At 52.8% G+C, this 16,733-nt stretch overlaps 1 protein-coding gene across 1 annotated transcript; it reads right to left on the reverse strand.

The window, feature by feature from the left end:
• Window positions 1-2,804: 2,804 nt before the first annotated feature.
• Window positions 2,805-15,847, reverse strand: DUSP4 (dual specificity phosphatase 4). The gene is made up of 4 exons (XM_037525997.2): window positions 14,929-15,847; window positions 5,553-5,698; window positions 4,321-4,540; window positions 2,805-3,696 (listed from the first exon to the last, which is right to left on the reverse strand). The coding sequence occupies exons 1-4, from the start codon at window positions 15,359-15,361 to the stop codon at window positions 3,311-3,313; spliced, it is 1,185 nt and encodes a 394-aa protein (XP_037381894.1). The 5' UTR covers window positions 15,362-15,847; the 3' UTR covers window positions 2,805-3,310.
• Between the last annotated feature and the right edge of the window lie 886 nt (window positions 15,848-16,733).

Here is a 16,733-nt window from a genome sequence, read left to right on the forward strand (position 1 = left end):
AAATGACATCACTCTGAAAGATGGGGCTATTTACAGAAGTTACAAGTATTGCATTGCTCTGTCTTGACGAAGCCTCTTCCTTGTGTGATTCATGACCTCTAAGGAAGGGCAGGGTGCCGGGGAAAGGGCATCTTCAAAGAGGGACGGTCTCCATCTTCTTTGATGGACAAGAAATTTTCAAGGAAAAACAGCAACATCCAGACACTGTATTTAGTTACCTAACAATGCTGCACACATCAGCTGACTTTCAAGGACCGTGAAAGGGTGCCCTGGCTAGGTCACAAGCTGGAATTTCTGTGAGCCAGAGTGGGACCGGCAGTGACCATGCTGAGCCAGTGGCAACCCCTGGGCCGAGGGTTCTTCAAGACAAGCTAGCTCTGTTGTTACGACCTGACTCCAACAGCATCCCACCAAGCAGAAAGCAAGGCAGTTTCTCAGCCTTGACACATAGAAAGCATTTATGGAGCTTTGAAACCTACTGACACCTCCATACTATTTAAATCGGTCTGGGATAGCTTAGAATCAGGGTTTTAAAAACTCCCTAGTGATACTAATAGGTGGCCTAGGCGAACTGTTACAGCCTCTTCCCCTCACATGCAAATAAACCATCCTACCTCCCTTTGTCCTCCTTCAGCAAGACTTTAAAATGTTCATGACTCCAACCATGTTGAAGGCTCTCTTGAATCCAGCAGGAATGACCACCAGAACAAGATGGCTTCAGGAGGGAGTCCCCAGCCATCTGCTCACAATTTGCTTCTGCTTCCATGGGAAAGGCAGTCCATTTCCCTCAGAGACCCAAAGAGCCTACTGCTTTTTGCAACCAACAGCACATTCGGTCATGAAAGTGGCTAAGATTCTTGGCCATACAGAAATTCCACATCACCAGAAATTCCATCACGGGAGGAATGTATATTGCAACTTACTGGCCTTATGACTGGCTCTGCAGGGGTGTCTTCATTAATAATCCAAGTCATCAAAGCATCTCATGGGAAGATAACCAAAATCCGCTTTTCCAACCAGGTCAACTTCCTATAGTATCTCTAAGAGTTTGGGGACTCCTGATGTAATCAAGTACGAAGAAAATGGCTTTCTAAGTAGCTGTCTGACAATGACAGAAGACAAATTGGAAAGCAGGGGAAGACATGTCTAGGGCTGGTCCTAGTACCAACTGTCGTGTGGCTGGAATCCAGTCTAGGGAAGCAGGATACACAGGTTTTGGCAAATGTACACTCAGTCTATAAAGGTGACTGTTCCAGGCTACTTTCCCTCCCTCCTCAAACAGCCCTTCCTCCCATGCCAATCTGCCATTGGAACGCATCGCTTGCAGCTGCAGAAAACACTTGTCCTCGTTCAGCATGAAGTCCATGAAACAATTTCCAGGAATTGAGGGATAAGGAGGATGCCCAATGTGCTGTCTCTAGATAGGCCCATCATCCCAGAGTGCCACACCACCACGTCTCACCTGGAACTACTTAGCCAAGCAGCTCAAGGTGAAGGAGGGGACCTTGGGCTTTTCTAAAAACAGTAAGTGGGAACTCTGCCCTCTCCCAAAAACAAAGGGAGGACAAAAGATGCCAACAAGGTTCACATTTGTGGAAGGAAATGTCATGAACCTGGTTCTATCTGCAGTGCCAGGATGCGGAAGAGCATCCCAACACAGTTCAGGCACAGAGGCCTGAAGTTACTTATGGGTGGGCAGGAAAGTTTTAGATCTAGACTCTCAAAGGGCTTAAAAGGAAAAAACCACAAACATGCTCTCATTTCTAGACAAGTTTGCAATTACCGCTAATCTGGCACTCCATAACACTGTTCCACAATACTACAAATGAAATAACAAGTAGCTTGTTCCCTCTTCCCTCCCCCCAAGACCGACCCGGAAAAAAACATCCTTCTCCCTCCAAAAGCCATTCCTTCATTTGGAAAGTTGCCTCAAAATGGCATCATCCCCACAAAGGATTCTGAAATGGCTCCCGAGTACCGACAATGCCCAAACCCTGACACCCAGTACCCAGGTGGCAAGCAGCCTGCCGACTCCTCACTCCTGCTGGACTTCAAGGAGACCTGAAATGTGATGTCCACTTCCCTCCTCCTATTCCAGAGGGCCTTTAAAATTATTCACCTTAACCAGGAATTTTAAGAACACGAAAATTTCTTGGTTGTACGTGTTGTCTCAGGTAGACCCCCTAAAATTAACAACTCCGACTTATGCAAATGAGAAAAGATGGTGCTTCCACCGACAAAAAGGATTCCTTCAGGTCTGTCTCTAGTCAGTTGCTTTTCCCAGTGGCTTTGCCAAGTGACTTGCTATCAGAAATCCAAATGGCACCCAATTTTGCAGGAGCACCTTGTGTGTTATGTCACTGGTCGCAGATGATGCCAGTCCTCAGGCAGGTTCATGAGAAAAAGGCTCTCGCTGCTCCCACTGCCCAGCGGAATTGTTGATCATCAGTGATAAAGGCTGGACTGTTGTGGTTAAAAATCGCTGTCCTGGTCCCCGCTGGAACCAGCTTAAAAGTAATTAAAAAGTAATCCTTCCCTTTCTTCCTTCTCACACCCTTCTCAGTGGCAACAAAAGCAAGTGGATCATCTTGCCAGTGTCCAAACCTGCCACACCACTGGCGTCCCAGCCACCTGGACCTCTGCATGCTCTTGTGCTCTGCTGTTGGACATCAACATAAATATGCTCGCTGTCACTAGACTCACACTCTGAAGAAATTCTTAATAAATACTTTGATTTATTATTCAGCTTAATTATTCACCTGTGGGTGACTTGGAGGGGGGAAGGGAAACCATGTCCTAAAAGGTTTCTTTAAAAAAAAGAGAGAGAAAAAAATCCTGTAACTAACAACAATGACAGCAAAATAGGACCAAACACGCAGAACCAGGCACTTCTGGCAAACTTGTTTTCTTCTTGTCCCTTCCCCTCCCTCCCTCCCCCCTTAATAAAACTGGGTGGGCACATTTGCCAGGATCTGTGGGTTTCTCAACTTCAAGCCTTACTGCTTAAAAAAATGAGGTAAGAAATTCCTATCTGAAAAAGTAAAACTGACACACAAGCCAACCAAGGTCTTCCCTGCCTACTAAAGGCAGCCATTATTGCTCTAAGTTGGAGTGTTTTGTTTGTTTTTAGTAAGTATTCAAAGTCCTTATTGCCATTAGAGCTGGCCGGTGGCTGGCCAAGGAGAGATGAAGTGGAAGGGGCTGGGTCGCCTGCCCCCAGCTGGTCTGTCCCAACTTGCCGCCACCCACATGCCGCCCACCCAACTCTGGCAGAATGCCGACTCTGGTTTTGGGGTGCTGGAGAGCGGCCCTAGCAGCTGGGGGAGGTGGTGATGGGGCTGTGCAGGTAGGGCAGGCTGCTGGGGGCCGCGTGCACACCCACCGAGACCGGGAAGCTGAAGACAAACTGCGAGGTGGGCGTGGGGGTGGCCTTGCCCCGCTCCCGCAGGGGCCCGGAGGGGCTGGCGGCCTCCACCGCGCAGGACGTGGCCAGCACCTGCGACTCAAACTGCAGCAGCTGCCCCATGAAGCTGAAGTTGGGCGAGATGATGCTCCGCCGCTGCTTGACGAACTCGAAGGCCTCTTCCAGCCGCACCCGCTTCTTCATCATCAGGTAGGCCAGGCAGATGGTGGCCGAGCGCGAGATGCCCGCCTGGCAGTGCACCAGCACCCGCCCGCGACAGTCCTTCACCGCATCTGCGAGGGAGAGCCGGACAGTGTTAGTGCCCCGGGCCACACTCGCGACCCTCACCCAATGGCAGGGGCAGCGGCCTGAGTCAGAACATGAGTCAGGGGAGGCAGAAGTGTGCAGAAATATGGGGCGGTGGGCTCTCCCAAGGGCAAAATAACGACAACACCGTTTGGATGAGCAGGGGTAAGGGTCAGGGTTGGGAGCAGGGGCGGGAAAGGCCCCGTGTGGTATTTTGGAGACTCAACCAGCAAAGGCACTGCACTTGGGAGAATCACCTGCGAAAGCCAAGTATGGCCCAACACATCTAACAAGGATTCTCATTTGTGAAACACAGTAATCCAACACTCCCTTTGTCTTCCGCCCCATCCCCAAAGCCTTATCATGTGGCTCTGGGGAAATGTGCGAGGAAAAGCTTACTGGCTGTGAACTACCAGCCTGGCCACAGGAGTCTGTCTTCCTACCCAAGCCCAACACAATACCCTGTGGGTATTTCTTCCTCTGGAGAAAAAGAGGAAATAGGAGTATCCTGGATAAATCACTGCTAAGTCCTTCCTTCAGCACTTAAGTGGTTTCTTCCCATTCCCCCACCCAGGCTGGGACGCCCGTCACCCAGGCCCGGGCCCACCTACCAATATACTCGATGGCTTCCATGAACCAGGAGCTGATGTCAGCCTTGTGGTTGTCTTCCACCGGGATGCATTTGTATTGATAGTGTCCTTCAAAGTGGTTTGGGCAGTCGGAGGAGACATTCAGCAAGGCCGTGATCCCCAGGGCGTCCAGCATGTCTCTCCGGGCAGCATGATAGGCACTGCCGAGGTAGAGGAAGGGGAGGATCTCCACAGGACCTCCCTGCACCAGAAAAGAAATATTCTAAGTACAAGGCAGCCAGGAAAAGGTCGGGGTGCCTGGTGCACAGGAAGAGGAAAGCCAGTCTAGGGTGGGCTTTCATCGGCCGTGAGGCTACCCTAATCCTGGGGCTCCTGGAGGGAGCTAGGGGCTGAGCGGCACTTCGCCCCCCTCTATGCTGTGCTCTGCTGTGGGCAGCAAAGCCAGGACAGGTAAGGCCTTGTAGGCTCACCTGCTGCTTCCGGCAGCCCCTCCCCTGCCAGGGGAGCAGCAGACACAATACCAACCCTACCAACCAACTGTGATATAAAGAGCTTACACCGTTAATCACCAAATGATTTGTGTGGTTCAGGGGCTCATTCGGTTGGGTATGGCTTCTCTTGGCACATCAAAAACAGATGGCTTCTCAGACATACAGAAAAAAGGAGGGATCTTGGCAAAATGAGGTAATATTGCCTTAATGACATTTTTATGAGTCAAATCAACACACGTGATCTGGGGCTTAGGGAGTTGCTGGGCCCATAAATTCTCTCCCTCTCCATCCCTCTCCATGTAAAACCAAGGGACTCGAAGGGGTGGGGTTGTAAGCTATGTAGTGGTTTAGTCCGATTTTCTCGGCAGAAGGTCTAGCTGACCATTTATCTCCATGTAGCACTTATAATTGGTACATGAGGGATGGTCCTGGGGGAAGAAGGGCTCTACAGGCCATTTCTTCATAAAGGGTGTTCCCCTCGGCTCCCTGCACTGCAGGATGCAAAGATCCACTTCAGCAGGCTTCCTCACTTGTCTACATGTAACTCTAGGGAGTCAGGTCTTCATGCTGTTTTAATGTCTGTTATGATGTTTCTTGAGAGATGGTAGTAAGAGAGAGAGGGGAAGAATTCCAAGGAATCAAAGGGCCCTACTTGACATCCCATCCCGGCGAAGGCACTGCATCCAACACCTTTAAGAAGCAGAACTCTGCAAATCAGCCCCTCATGGCCCCCAGGCTCCTGAGCTCTGAGCCCTAGTTTACCTGGTCATGCAGTGGGGTTCCACAGGAACCACAGCCCAGGTCCAAAGGTTCTGAGGTGCTGGGGGGCACAGCCGGTGGAATGGCTGCCAGAGCCTTGGTTTTGGAACAGAATTCTGGGTACTCGGAGGAGAACCTTTCATAGCCACCTATAAAGAAGAAATTAGTTAAGGTTAATGGAGTCACCTCACTGTGGAGGGAGCCAGAAAGAACTTGAATTCCACCCCAGAATAAGGAGTGCTGGATTACATTTGCCACGGGGTGGCGCTGTGGGCCCAAAGATAACATCCTTGAAGGCGCTCAAAGATGCAGGACAGCATCCACCTTCCGTCAGAACTACATCCTGAAATCAGGAATGAAAGCTTTATGGACAAAACTTCATTTGAGGTGCAGATACAGCAAGAAAGATGTGGAAGGGTGCTCAGAAAGGACTCTTCCTGCTGGGGTTTCTTAGGGTGATGACAAAGCATTAAGTGCGAATGGCCACTGGGCTTCCAGGGACATGAAGGCCTGGAAGATGTCTGCCATCCCCTCAGCTCCAACCCGTCCACTGGAGAAGTTCTCCGGTGCGGGAGAGAAGAAAGAAAACCGCGCTTGCACCAGTCCTTCTGGATCTCAGCAACAGAACAGATGCCAATCCCACGGCCTCCTGAACAGCTGTTTCATCAACAAGGGGCCAAAACAAGAGGAAATGGGCTTAAATCTAAATAAATCCCTCTTGCTACACAGATTTGGGGCAAGGGAGGATTTCCTGACCTGCGAGTTGCTAAGCCCTGGAATAGTTATCTGTGGGATCTTCTTCCGGGGAGGGAAGTCTTTTAAGTAAAAAAAAAAAAAGGTAAAAGGAGAAATTATGTAGAATAATGTTAGTGCCAACCAGAAAAGCACCAACTGAGTGGGGTGGGGTTGAAGGGTGGGCTAGGGGTGACAGACATTCCAGAGAGGTGGACAGCGAAACACCCAGGGAAGCACACGCAGCCGCTACCTCTGGTTCTCTTGTCATCTCTGGAACGACGCTTTGTGGGTAACCTAACATCGACTGACAATGCCCCACTTGTATTTTTATTTTGCAGTTTCTGCCGAACCAAAAATTCAGTAGAAGAACCTCTTTAACTGACCCATTCAACTGACAGCCGGGCATGTAGCTCGCATGCTCTTTATGACCAAGACAACGGGCTCATGGACCCCGTAACTGTTCCCAGTAATCCTCCCATATGCAGACACGTGACGGTTAGGCAATGCCTGGCCCCTAATCCCAACCCTAGAAACATGCTTTTCAGAGTAAGGAGAATGGTTCTTTGCCACATCACAAGGCTTACAGGACACGGGGCATGCATTTTTTCCTCTCTGTCTGGAGACTTCTTCCACTCCCCCCCTCAGGATCTAGAGGACATCTCTCTGGTCATGGGCTGGGCCCACGCGCCTGCTGAGTCACGATGACCAGCCTTCCTGGGTGGAAAAACCTGTTAGAGGGCCCAGGATCTCCTGCTTCAGACGAGCTGGTGGCCCCGGTGGTCTCTCATCACAGGGCACCCGCCCTCCCTTGAGCACTCCCAAAGCCCCCAGCCTTACAGTGTGGCAAACACTGCTGCAGCAAATGCAGAGACTGGAATGGGAGGCAGAAGAGCCAGCGAGTATATTTAGCTGAAGTCCCTAGGACAGGAAACTTCGGTCAATTCTCCCACTTTGGAACAAGTAGAAGGGGAAATGGATAAATCAACAAACCAATGAACATCTATAATAAAATACCATCACCAGTTACTCTCCATACTTTCCAGGATTTTAAAATGAGATTCGTGTTTATAATATAATTTGAACTATGAGAACACCTTTTTCCCCCAAAGAAATGTGAAACATTGAGTGTAGTGCCCCCCTGAAGCTCGCCCAACAAGCAAAACTGCCGGAGGGCAAATGGGAGGCCACAGGGGTGCCAGGACCTGCCTCCAAGGTCACAGAGGAGCACCGCCCTGACAGCAGCAGAAGCAGACAGCCGCAGAGTGGTTGAGAGAATGTGTTTCCTTCTTTTTTTTAAGATTTATTTTATTAATACAAGAACTGGGGTACAGGCCAGATGTGTGATAGGGTGAGAGGATTCACCAGAGACAGCGAGGAAAAGAACAGGAAGACTGACGAAATACAATGCTCAGGGGAGCAGCCGGTGCAACAGTCAGGCATGTCTGCCCCGCCATGTGGGTTGCTCCGCAGCCAGCAGGGATTGAACCAGCATTGCAGAGGCTGTAGATAGCTTCATTGTGCTGCATAGTGCTGCACTCAAACACCTCTTCCCGGTCCGTTGAAATGTGAGGAAAGAGGGGCCTCCTTGGTGGCGCAAGAGGTTAGGATGCAACCTATGAAACTTAGGGCAGCCACTGCAGCACAAGTTCGATCCCCAGCCAGGGAGCAACCCACATGGCGCAGCAGACCTCTTGTGACTCGCCCACTGCTCCCCTCAGCAGTGTATTTCAGTCAATCTCCCTTTTCTGTTCCCCACTCCGTCTCTGGTGGATCATCTCACCCCTTGCACCTCTGGCCTGTACCCTGGTTTCTTGTATGCATAAATAAATCTTCAAAAAAAAAAAAAAAAAGAAAAGAAAAATGTAAGGTAACATCCATTCTAGTCCTTCAAATGGTTGAAACAGTCCGCGCTCTGGGCTGGGCCTCAAGGAGGCATATAATGTAGGTTTCCCTTTTGGGAACCTGCAAGGGACATTACAGACCTAGATGCTGGGACAGTCCTCTCCTCCCGGGCATTATTTTCTCCAGTTGTAGTCTGAAGGCTTGGTAGTTAGACAGAGGAAGGGCAGATACCACACTTCCTGAGCCCTGTCTCCCTTCCCAGTCAGGGATATCCGCTGCCTCCCTGGTCGGTCATCAGTCAATCTGCTGTGTGCGCTATGAGCCAGCAGGTGACCCCAGGGGTTGTCAGGGGCAAGTGGCAAAGTGGAAAGGACAGAGATGACCCAGAGGCCACACCAGGACAAGTGTCACCTCCCCCAGGCTGCTCATAAGAGGACAAAAGATACCATCACAACAGAGAAAAATGATTAGTGAAAAGTCAGCTCCCTCTGGGAGACTGAAGAACAAGCAGAAAAGAACTAAGTGAAGAAGCAGATCGGCCCCAGAGACAGCAAAGGGAAGGCTGCACCCCTTTAGGTGACAGCAATGAAAGGGTTTTTCCCTGCTGAGCTGTCACTAGCTTTTGAGGGTCCATGACTGGTTGTTACAAGGACGAACACCAAAGGAGCTCCTTCTGGGGGGCCAACGAGCTGCACTCATCCAGGGCCTTGGATGACTAGACCCTTGGAGGATGGGCCAGGCACTGAAGCAAGGTGGTGCAGATAGGGAAGCATTCGGCCCTCACGCCACAAGGCCCATAATATGGATGACAGCCACCGTGGAGAGGAAGTGCTCACTAAGGGTGACACAAGCCACATTTCCCCCAACTCTGTCTGCTCACCCTCAAAAATCTAAGGATTTCACACTACAAATATCCTCTAAATGCCAGTATCTGTGATCTCATGTCTCTCTTATCTACTTAATTGCAAACTTTACACAGCAGGTGCCTATGATTTGCAATTCTATCTTCTAAATGAAATGTCCTAACACGTATGCCAATGAATTTTGACCTGTCTTTCCACATCCTACTGAATGTAATTGTTTATCAGCTATTCTGACTAATTTTGACCATTTTTTCCATGTCCTTACTTAAGAATGTATTCTTCCAGTTTGCATTTTCTTAACATTTGAGAGTCTAGTGGGGGAGAGAATAGAATTTTTCACCCTACTTTATTATTTTTTTTAAAGATTTATTTATTTATTTATACAAGCACTGGGTACAGTCAGAAGCGCGAGAAGGTGAGAGAATTCACCAGAGCCAGAGCGGGGAACAGAACAGGCAGACTGACAAATACACTGCTGAGAGGAGCAGCAGGCATGGCAGGAGAGGTCTGTCAAGCCATGTGGGACCCTTGCCAGTGGGCCGGGGATCGAACCGACGCTGCAGAGTCTGCGGGCAGCTTCGCAGCCCAGCACTCAACCGCTGCGCCACCAGGGGAGGCCCATTCACCCTACTTTCTTGAATAACTACATCTACAGTTAAACTCTGTTCTTTTCTTTTCCTCCCACATAGTCATACCAGCAAGGCAATTTTTTTAAGGCTTACTGAGAACAAGGACCCAATGGTCATAGTCCCCCTGCCCACGGAGGGGGGCTTGCAGAGAGGATGCGTGAAAAAGTGCCTTTGAAAGAACAGGCTGGTCATGTCGCCATAAGGGCACTCTAATGGGGTCTGTGATGGGGAGGACTGAACTGTGGTGGTGACTGGTCATGGGCTTCATGTGACTGCCACTCTTTGCCTATTACCCTCTCAATGCTCAGACTACCACCGCTTCTCAGGCAGGACCAGGGCCTTGCTCTCAGGGACAACTTAGCAATACAAGTAAGTGCTGCTCAGCAAGAAAGTCACTTGAAGGTCATTTGGCTCTGAGGACTTCAATTAATATGTGTGTTTAGTATGCGCCCAGGTAAATGCTGAGAAACATTTAAAATATACCTACATGGGCTTCCTCCTCTGAGACCCCATGCACAGACCTGCAGGTCTTGGGCCCGCTGGCTGACACTGAAAGCCACACTCGGCTGGATCTTGTTTGCAGTCCCTCCCAGGCCTTCTGTGCTATCTCCTACATTCAGCAAGCTGGCTTCCGTTGGAGAGTGAACTTTTCTTCCCGTCAAGCTTCCTCTTTGTTAGGCGGGAACTGCCTTCCAGCAAGGAAACTGGCTATCTGGTTTCAGATGGCCTGATTGTGCAAGGGAATTTCTTGGCTTTTTAAGAAGGCCACGCTTTCTCCCTCCTTTTCTCCAGGTTCATTCCTCATTTCAGCCCACCTCTCCTCTAAGCATGGAAGACAAGAACAAGGGAGCTGTAATGGGGTTCAGAAAGATCTGGTTTTCACTGAATTAATACCTCCACCCTGTCTTTAGCTACTTCAGTTGGTTGGAAGCATCCACAGAAAAGGATTCAAAAAAATAGTTTGCTACATTCATTAATTCTTTACTGAATTACAATAGGGGTTCAAAATTATCTTTAAGGCCTCCCATTTTTTGTCATTCTAATATTCCCAGTCCTCTGCTGTCAAAGGCAATTCTGTCCTATTTGCAAGGAGAAAAGCTGCCTTCCCTTTGGAAGGGAGAGTGGGCAGCCTTGGTGTCCCTGAGCTCTGGTGTTTGATGCCAGTGATCTCCTGGGGAACTATGATGGGTGACTGGGGCTAGAGAGTGAGACAGAGAACACACACCCGGATTGCGAGGCTCATCCAGGCTGCAAGTTGAGTGTTCCCTCTCCCCTTATTCATCACTACCCAGTGGCTGTTTTCTGTAGGAAGTGTCCAGCCAGAAACTGTATTGCCAGACCTGGGCACTATGGGAATGAGTTCCTACCTGAGAAGAGAAGCTAGAATGTCTTGTTGATCCTCCCGATTTCTCAAAACAGCTCATGGGGAACTTTTAAATCGGAATTTGAATAAGAACAGACATTAAAAAATGAGCTGAAGGGGCTCCCTGGTGGCGCAGGAGTTAAAGTCTCAGCGCTATGAAGCAATGGCCACAGCGGTGTAAGTTTGATCCCCCAGCACTGTAGAGCTCTCCTGTCTCGCCTGCTGCTCCCCTCAGCAGTGTATTTCAGTAGATTTGCCAGATCTGCTGCCCACTCTGGTGAATCCTCTCACCCTCGTACCTCTGGCCTACACCCCAGTTCTTGTATGCATAAATAAATAAAAATAAATCTTTTTTTTAAAAAAGAAAATGAACTGAAATGATATTTAGATAGAAGGAAAGATAATGTTTTTAAACCTGAAATCTGCGTAACAGATATTTTATATTGAAGGTGAAGTATGACTTCGATTGGAATAAGAAAATGCTCTTTTTTTGTTTTTCGCTAATGACCAGGGGAGTCTAAAACTCTCATTGGAAGGATTTGGGAAGACGAAAGGAATTTCAAAGGAGCTATATATACTGTAATAAAATCTTAAAAGCTCAAGTTTCTAAATGATCCTTACAAATGTCTCACCGGATTTAAATAAGATAAGCTAAAAAGAAGAGCTCTACCCCAATGAAAATCTTTTATGAGCAAAAAAAATGTAGTTATCTGGGGTATTACAGTTAGCAAAACGTGGGTAATATTAGGAAATATAACAGTTAAGTAGCATTTATTAATATTAAACAAAGTTACTCTCAATTATGAATTCTTCCCTGTGGTATTAGTTATTAACTACCTGCAACGAGTAACCAATTGCTCTTCAAAGTGGCAGAAATCGAAAAATCCTATTTTCTAATGCAATTCATTGGTAGAAGCAGGTTCCCCCATGGCTGGGAAGGGTAACAGAACTTTGGAATGTGCTGGTCTGTCTTTACTGTCCCTCCAGGAGGTGGACAGACAATGGGACCTTCCTGGCTCGCTTATGTACAAACCACTTCTCCACTTCCACCAGGACCTAATGAAGCAGAGTCCAGAAAGTCCCATTAGCTGCAGAATGAAATAACAACTCCAGTGGGAATCAAATCACTCAACCTCTAATCAATTCAGGCACTGAATTCTAAAGATCATCTGAGGGGGCTTTTCTTCCCTAGCTGCCCACCATTTCCCTTTGGTTCCCTGTCTCTAGAGTTCCCTCCCCAGAACCCAGATTTGCCTCAGTGGGGCAAATGAATCCCAAGAATTGGCCTCTCCTCCCCCAGCCTGCACCTTTCTGTAGCAGTGTGGGGCAGATGCTGCCCATTCCTTTCTGTTCTCACTAGGGAAGCCTTCTCATTAGAAGGCAAAAAGGAAACCAAGCTGTGTTAGGACCTTCTCTGCTTAGCAGACATATAAAAATAAACTCAAGTTAAACAGAATATGACCCAGTTAACCTCAAAGATATCCTACCGCAGCTACAGAACAATCTGGAAGATCTGTCCCCCCACCCCACCCCTCCATCCTGTTCATTTCAGGCGGCTGCTTCCAAAAGTAAGCTCCTTTTGCTTGTAACCTCTCCTGGCTATTGCCAGGGTCTGATCCTGAAAGAAACTATACAACCTGGGCTCAGGCCTAGACGCTCCCTCTCCGAGGATATCCAATGCAGAGGGCCCAGCTCCTGACCCGCACCAGGTCAAGACAACAGACAGAGCAGGCCTGGAGAAAGGGCAGCCCTTAGAACACTTCTTTTCCGTTGGCCAGGCACCTCGCCAGCCGACAGGGACTCATTTTTTTACCCAGAGGCCCTGTCCTTCCCCTGTCCTTATATTAGCACTTGCCTCACTGCGCTGGTCAACAGCCTGGCAGCTCTCCCAATGGGTCTGGCTGAAGACTCTCCTAGCCAGATTCAGGGGATCAAGGAGATGCCGAGAGCCTGACCAGGAAACCTTTAAAATATGCCTCCCCACCCAGGAGTTTGCCCTAAGTGTCCGTGCGCCCGGAAGCCCCGGGCCCCTGAGGAGCTGCCCCTCTGGGGCGGTCCCCTCCGGATTTCTTCCAGGAAGAAAAACAAAACAAAACAAAACGAGCCCAGACTCCACGTGGATCTACCCTATCGAGAAGGGTCCTAGGTTCAGGGGCCGGTAGAGAATGCAGGGCGCTCCCGCTCGGAAGCGGGAGAGACTCGAGGGCAGCGCGGCACGGAGAACCCCCTGGCCAACCCCTGTCACTTAAAGGGATTTTAATTCCTGAGAAATTTGTCCCTTTGCCACAAACGCCAAGAGCAGGCAAGAGAGGGCAGGCATGCTCTGCAGCCTATACCCCCTGCTCCCGCCTCACACAAGACGGCCGAAGGCGAGTACGATGGACTCGCGCCCGCCACCCGGCTCCCGGGCACCGACCCGCACCCAGGACAGGTGAAGTCGGCGGGTCCTTCGCGCCCAGCGCTGGCGGCGCGGCAGCCGGTGCTTCGGGTGCAAAATCGCCCGCCTGACACTTTGTCTTAAAGCGCTTTGGGGAGCCCGGAGGACTGGGCTCGGTTGGAGGTGCAAAAGGCAGCCCTCACGGAGAATGGAAAATCAGCAAAATCGCCTTAGTAGTTCAACCAAAGGTCAACAGCAGCATTTCCCCAGCAGCTGACAGGTCAAATGGCCAGGAAACTACAGCCGAGAACAAAGCCCCCCGCTGTTCACCAGGGGCAAACCCGGATCGTCCGCACTGAGCGGTTTTGTTGTACTTTTTAGATTGGGAGGAGAGGGAGGGAGAGAGCGGGGCAAATTTCCGCCCCTCTTCCCCCCTACCGTCTCCCTTCCTCTAGGGCGAGCCGTACCTAAGAGCAAAAGAAAGGAAGGGGGTGGGGGGCCAGGGGCGCCTGCAAGGGGAAAAGCGGCTCTTTGATGGCGGGGGTCTGAAGCGCCTTGCGGGTCCAGAGGACCCGACGGGGAGCGAAAGAATGCGCGGAATGCAGCAGCGGGAGGAAGGGGCGCAGCGCCGCAGGGGGCGCCCCTACCCCACCAGCCAGCCGGTCCGCGCCCCCCAAACGGAGGCATTTGAGGACTAGGGCCCGGCAGGTGTGGCAGACGCCGCGTCCCTCCGGTGGCTCGGACAGCACCCAGCCCAGCCGGGTCTCTGACCTCCAGATTTGACAAGAGCTCCCAGCCCGAAAAGTTTCGCCAGGGTGCACTACAATCGAGCGCGCACCGCCACGAGATAGTGGAGAATCGGGTCTGAACAAAAGGTCGTCGTCCTCCGCTGCCTGAAGTGCAGAGGCTGGATTCCGCCTGGCGGTCCCCAAACTCAGTCCCTTGGTCCCGGAGTCCGGGTCTTGCCCAACGCAGGAGGAGTTGGCCACCTTCCAGGCGGAGCTGGGAGCTGAGCAGCTGGAAACGAGATACAGATCGCCCCACACAATGTCCGCAACCCGATCTCCCCCACTGCGCGCACTGAAGGCGGGCCTCCAAACGAATTCGCGGGGCGCAACCCACCTCCGCGCTCACCCTCGTACCCACCTCTCGGGTCCTCAGGGTCGGACTCAGGGCAGGGTCTGCTCACGGAAAACCCGCAGGCCTATCCCGTCCCCACCCGCACTGCGCATTTGGGCGCACCGGAGGGTGGGTAACGCAAACGATGAGTCGCTCAGACCACAGGGCCAAACCGTTAACGAGTGTAAACAAATGCACAACCGCCGGGAAGGATGTGGAATTGCAGGTGACGGCGGAAAACAAGCCCTCCCCGTCTCCAAGGACTTCAGGAGCTCGAACTTGCACACAAATACGCAAAAAACCTTGCAAACCCGTGTCCACCAACACGCACAAAAGACGGCGCGGGGATCCCAGCAGCCTCGAGCCGCTCTGAGCAATTCACTCCCTACCGAACAGGGCGCAAGCCCCGCTCCCCCGGCCCTTCCGCTCGCCTCGGCGCCCCCGCGCTTACCTTTGAGCAGGCAGATGTCGGTGCGCTCGGCGTTGCGGCGCAGCGCCTGCACCACCAGCGACACGGTGCTGTCCTCGCGGAGGCTCTCCGCGCGCGGGCTGCGCTCGTCGTAGACGATGACCGCCGAGTAGAGGCCGGAGCGCAGGCGGGCACGCACCTCCTCCTCGGCGGGCAGGATCTGCTCCAGACTCACCGAGCCCTTGGCCCGCCGCCGCACGATGGTGTTGCAGCGCACGTTGACGGAGCCTCGGATGTAGCCCGCGCTGTGCGCCAGGAACGGTCTGCAGTCCAGCAGCAGGCACTTGCCGCCGCTCAGCAGCCCCAGGGCGCCGTGGCTGCCACTAGCGCCCGGGCCGCCGCCGTTCTCGTCGCGGTTCATCAGCCTCTTGAGCACGCTGCAGTCCATCTCCCGCAGCTCCTCCACCGTCACCATGATCGCCGCGGCTGCTGGAGGCGAAAGACGCCCGGGCCAGCCGCGCTGCAGGAAGGGGCGAGCGGGGACTAAGGGCGGCGCGTGGAAAAGTGGCTGCAAACTTGCCCCCCCAGGGGCTCCCCCGCGCGCACCTCTTCTCCCCAGTCTCTCCTCCCGCGGTTACATAGCAGTCCCGGCGGCCAGGAGCACCGGGCAGCCCCGCGCGCCGCGCCGGGTCGCGGTGGCAGCGGAGGGGAGTGTGTTGACGGGAGCGGGGCGAGCGCTGCCTCCTGCCGCCGTCTCTATTGTACTCGTCCCGTCGCGCCGCTCCTGCCTCCGCCGGCGCCGGCACCAGCGCTCCCGCCGCGGATCCACCAGCAGCCGGAGCTCCGCGCACTGCCCGGACCAGAGTTTCCTCCTCGGTTTATAGATTTGTTAATGCTCCTCGGCTCCCCCCGGGAGGGGGCAGAGGCATTACTACCTCGCCAGGCCCCGCCTTCTTTCCAGGCCGGGCGGCGCGCCCGCCCCGCGGCCCCGCGCGCGCGCGCGCCCGCCCCCGCCCGGCTCCCCCGCCCCTCCGGGAGGCCCCGCCCGCTCCCCCGCGCGTGAATGGAGAGCCGGCCGCGGCGCCGGTCACGGGAGCGCGACGTCACAAAGAGCGGAGTAAAGAGGATGCCGGCGCTGCCGCCAGGCCCATTCATAAAACCGGGACCCAGAGGAAGAGGGAGGCGGCCTGCGACCGCCGAGCGAGCCGCGCGTCCGGACTTTGTGAATGGAGCGCGCGGCGCCTCGAGCCGTCGGTCCGCTGGCCCGGCCTGCGCGCCGCCTCCTGCGGCCCTCGAGCGCCGGGGTCGCCGCTCCGCCCGCTGCAGCACCGCGGCGCGGGCCTGAAAGGGGAAAAGGCAGCCGAGAAGCCGGCCTAAGGGAGGCCGGGGCGCAGTTTGGCGGCCTTCCCCCCCGGACGGTCCCCCCCTTAAAGTCGCGGGTTCCCTCCCCGGCGCCGAGCGCAGCGCGGGATGTGGCACCGCTGCGCGTCCCGCGGGGCCCGGCACCGCTCGCCCGGGCTCTCCCGGCGCGTCCCACCCGGCCGGGGTTGTTTTGTTTGTTTCTTTTTAATGCGATTCCTCGGGCGTTAGATTATGCATTCGTGTGATCGATTTTCATCTTGCGCCATTAAATCAGTTTTATAGCTTCCCGAGGAACGTTGGCAAACCTCAACTTAGAAGATGAAAGAGAAAGCCCTCCCGCCCCAGCCCAGTCAGAGGAGTGAGGTGTGGGGTTTGTTGCTTTACGACCCGGAGGGAGGCATTAATTGCCGGAATGTTGTTCCTGCGGAGGAAGGCAGGGGTTCCACTCCCGTCCACGCTTCCTAAAGATGTTTATTTAACCCTGG

This window comes from Talpa occidentalis, unplaced genomic scaffold (genome assembly GCF_014898055.3).
Source record: "Talpa occidentalis isolate TD23 unplaced genomic scaffold, MPIMG_talOcc4v2.1 talOcc4.4, whole genome shotgun sequence".
NCBI classification, from domain to species: domain Eukaryota; kingdom Metazoa; phylum Chordata; class Mammalia; order Eulipotyphla; family Talpidae; genus Talpa; species Talpa occidentalis.

Bases quoted from the DNA above. Each gene is read 5' to 3' on its own strand.
- DUSP4 (XM_037525997.2), bottom strand. From the start codon at position 15,361: ATGGTGACGGTGGAGGAGCTGCGGGAGATGGACTGCAGCGTGCTCAAG. The intron at 4,541-5,552 runs GTAAACTAGGGC...TTTCTGGTGCAG, and splicing joins GAACCCCACTGCATGACCAG to GGAGGTCCTGTGGAGATCCT. The intron at 3,697-4,320 runs GTAGGTGGGCCC...TCTCCCTCGCAG, and splicing joins GGAAGCCATCGAGTATATTG to ATGCGGTGAAGGACTGTCGC.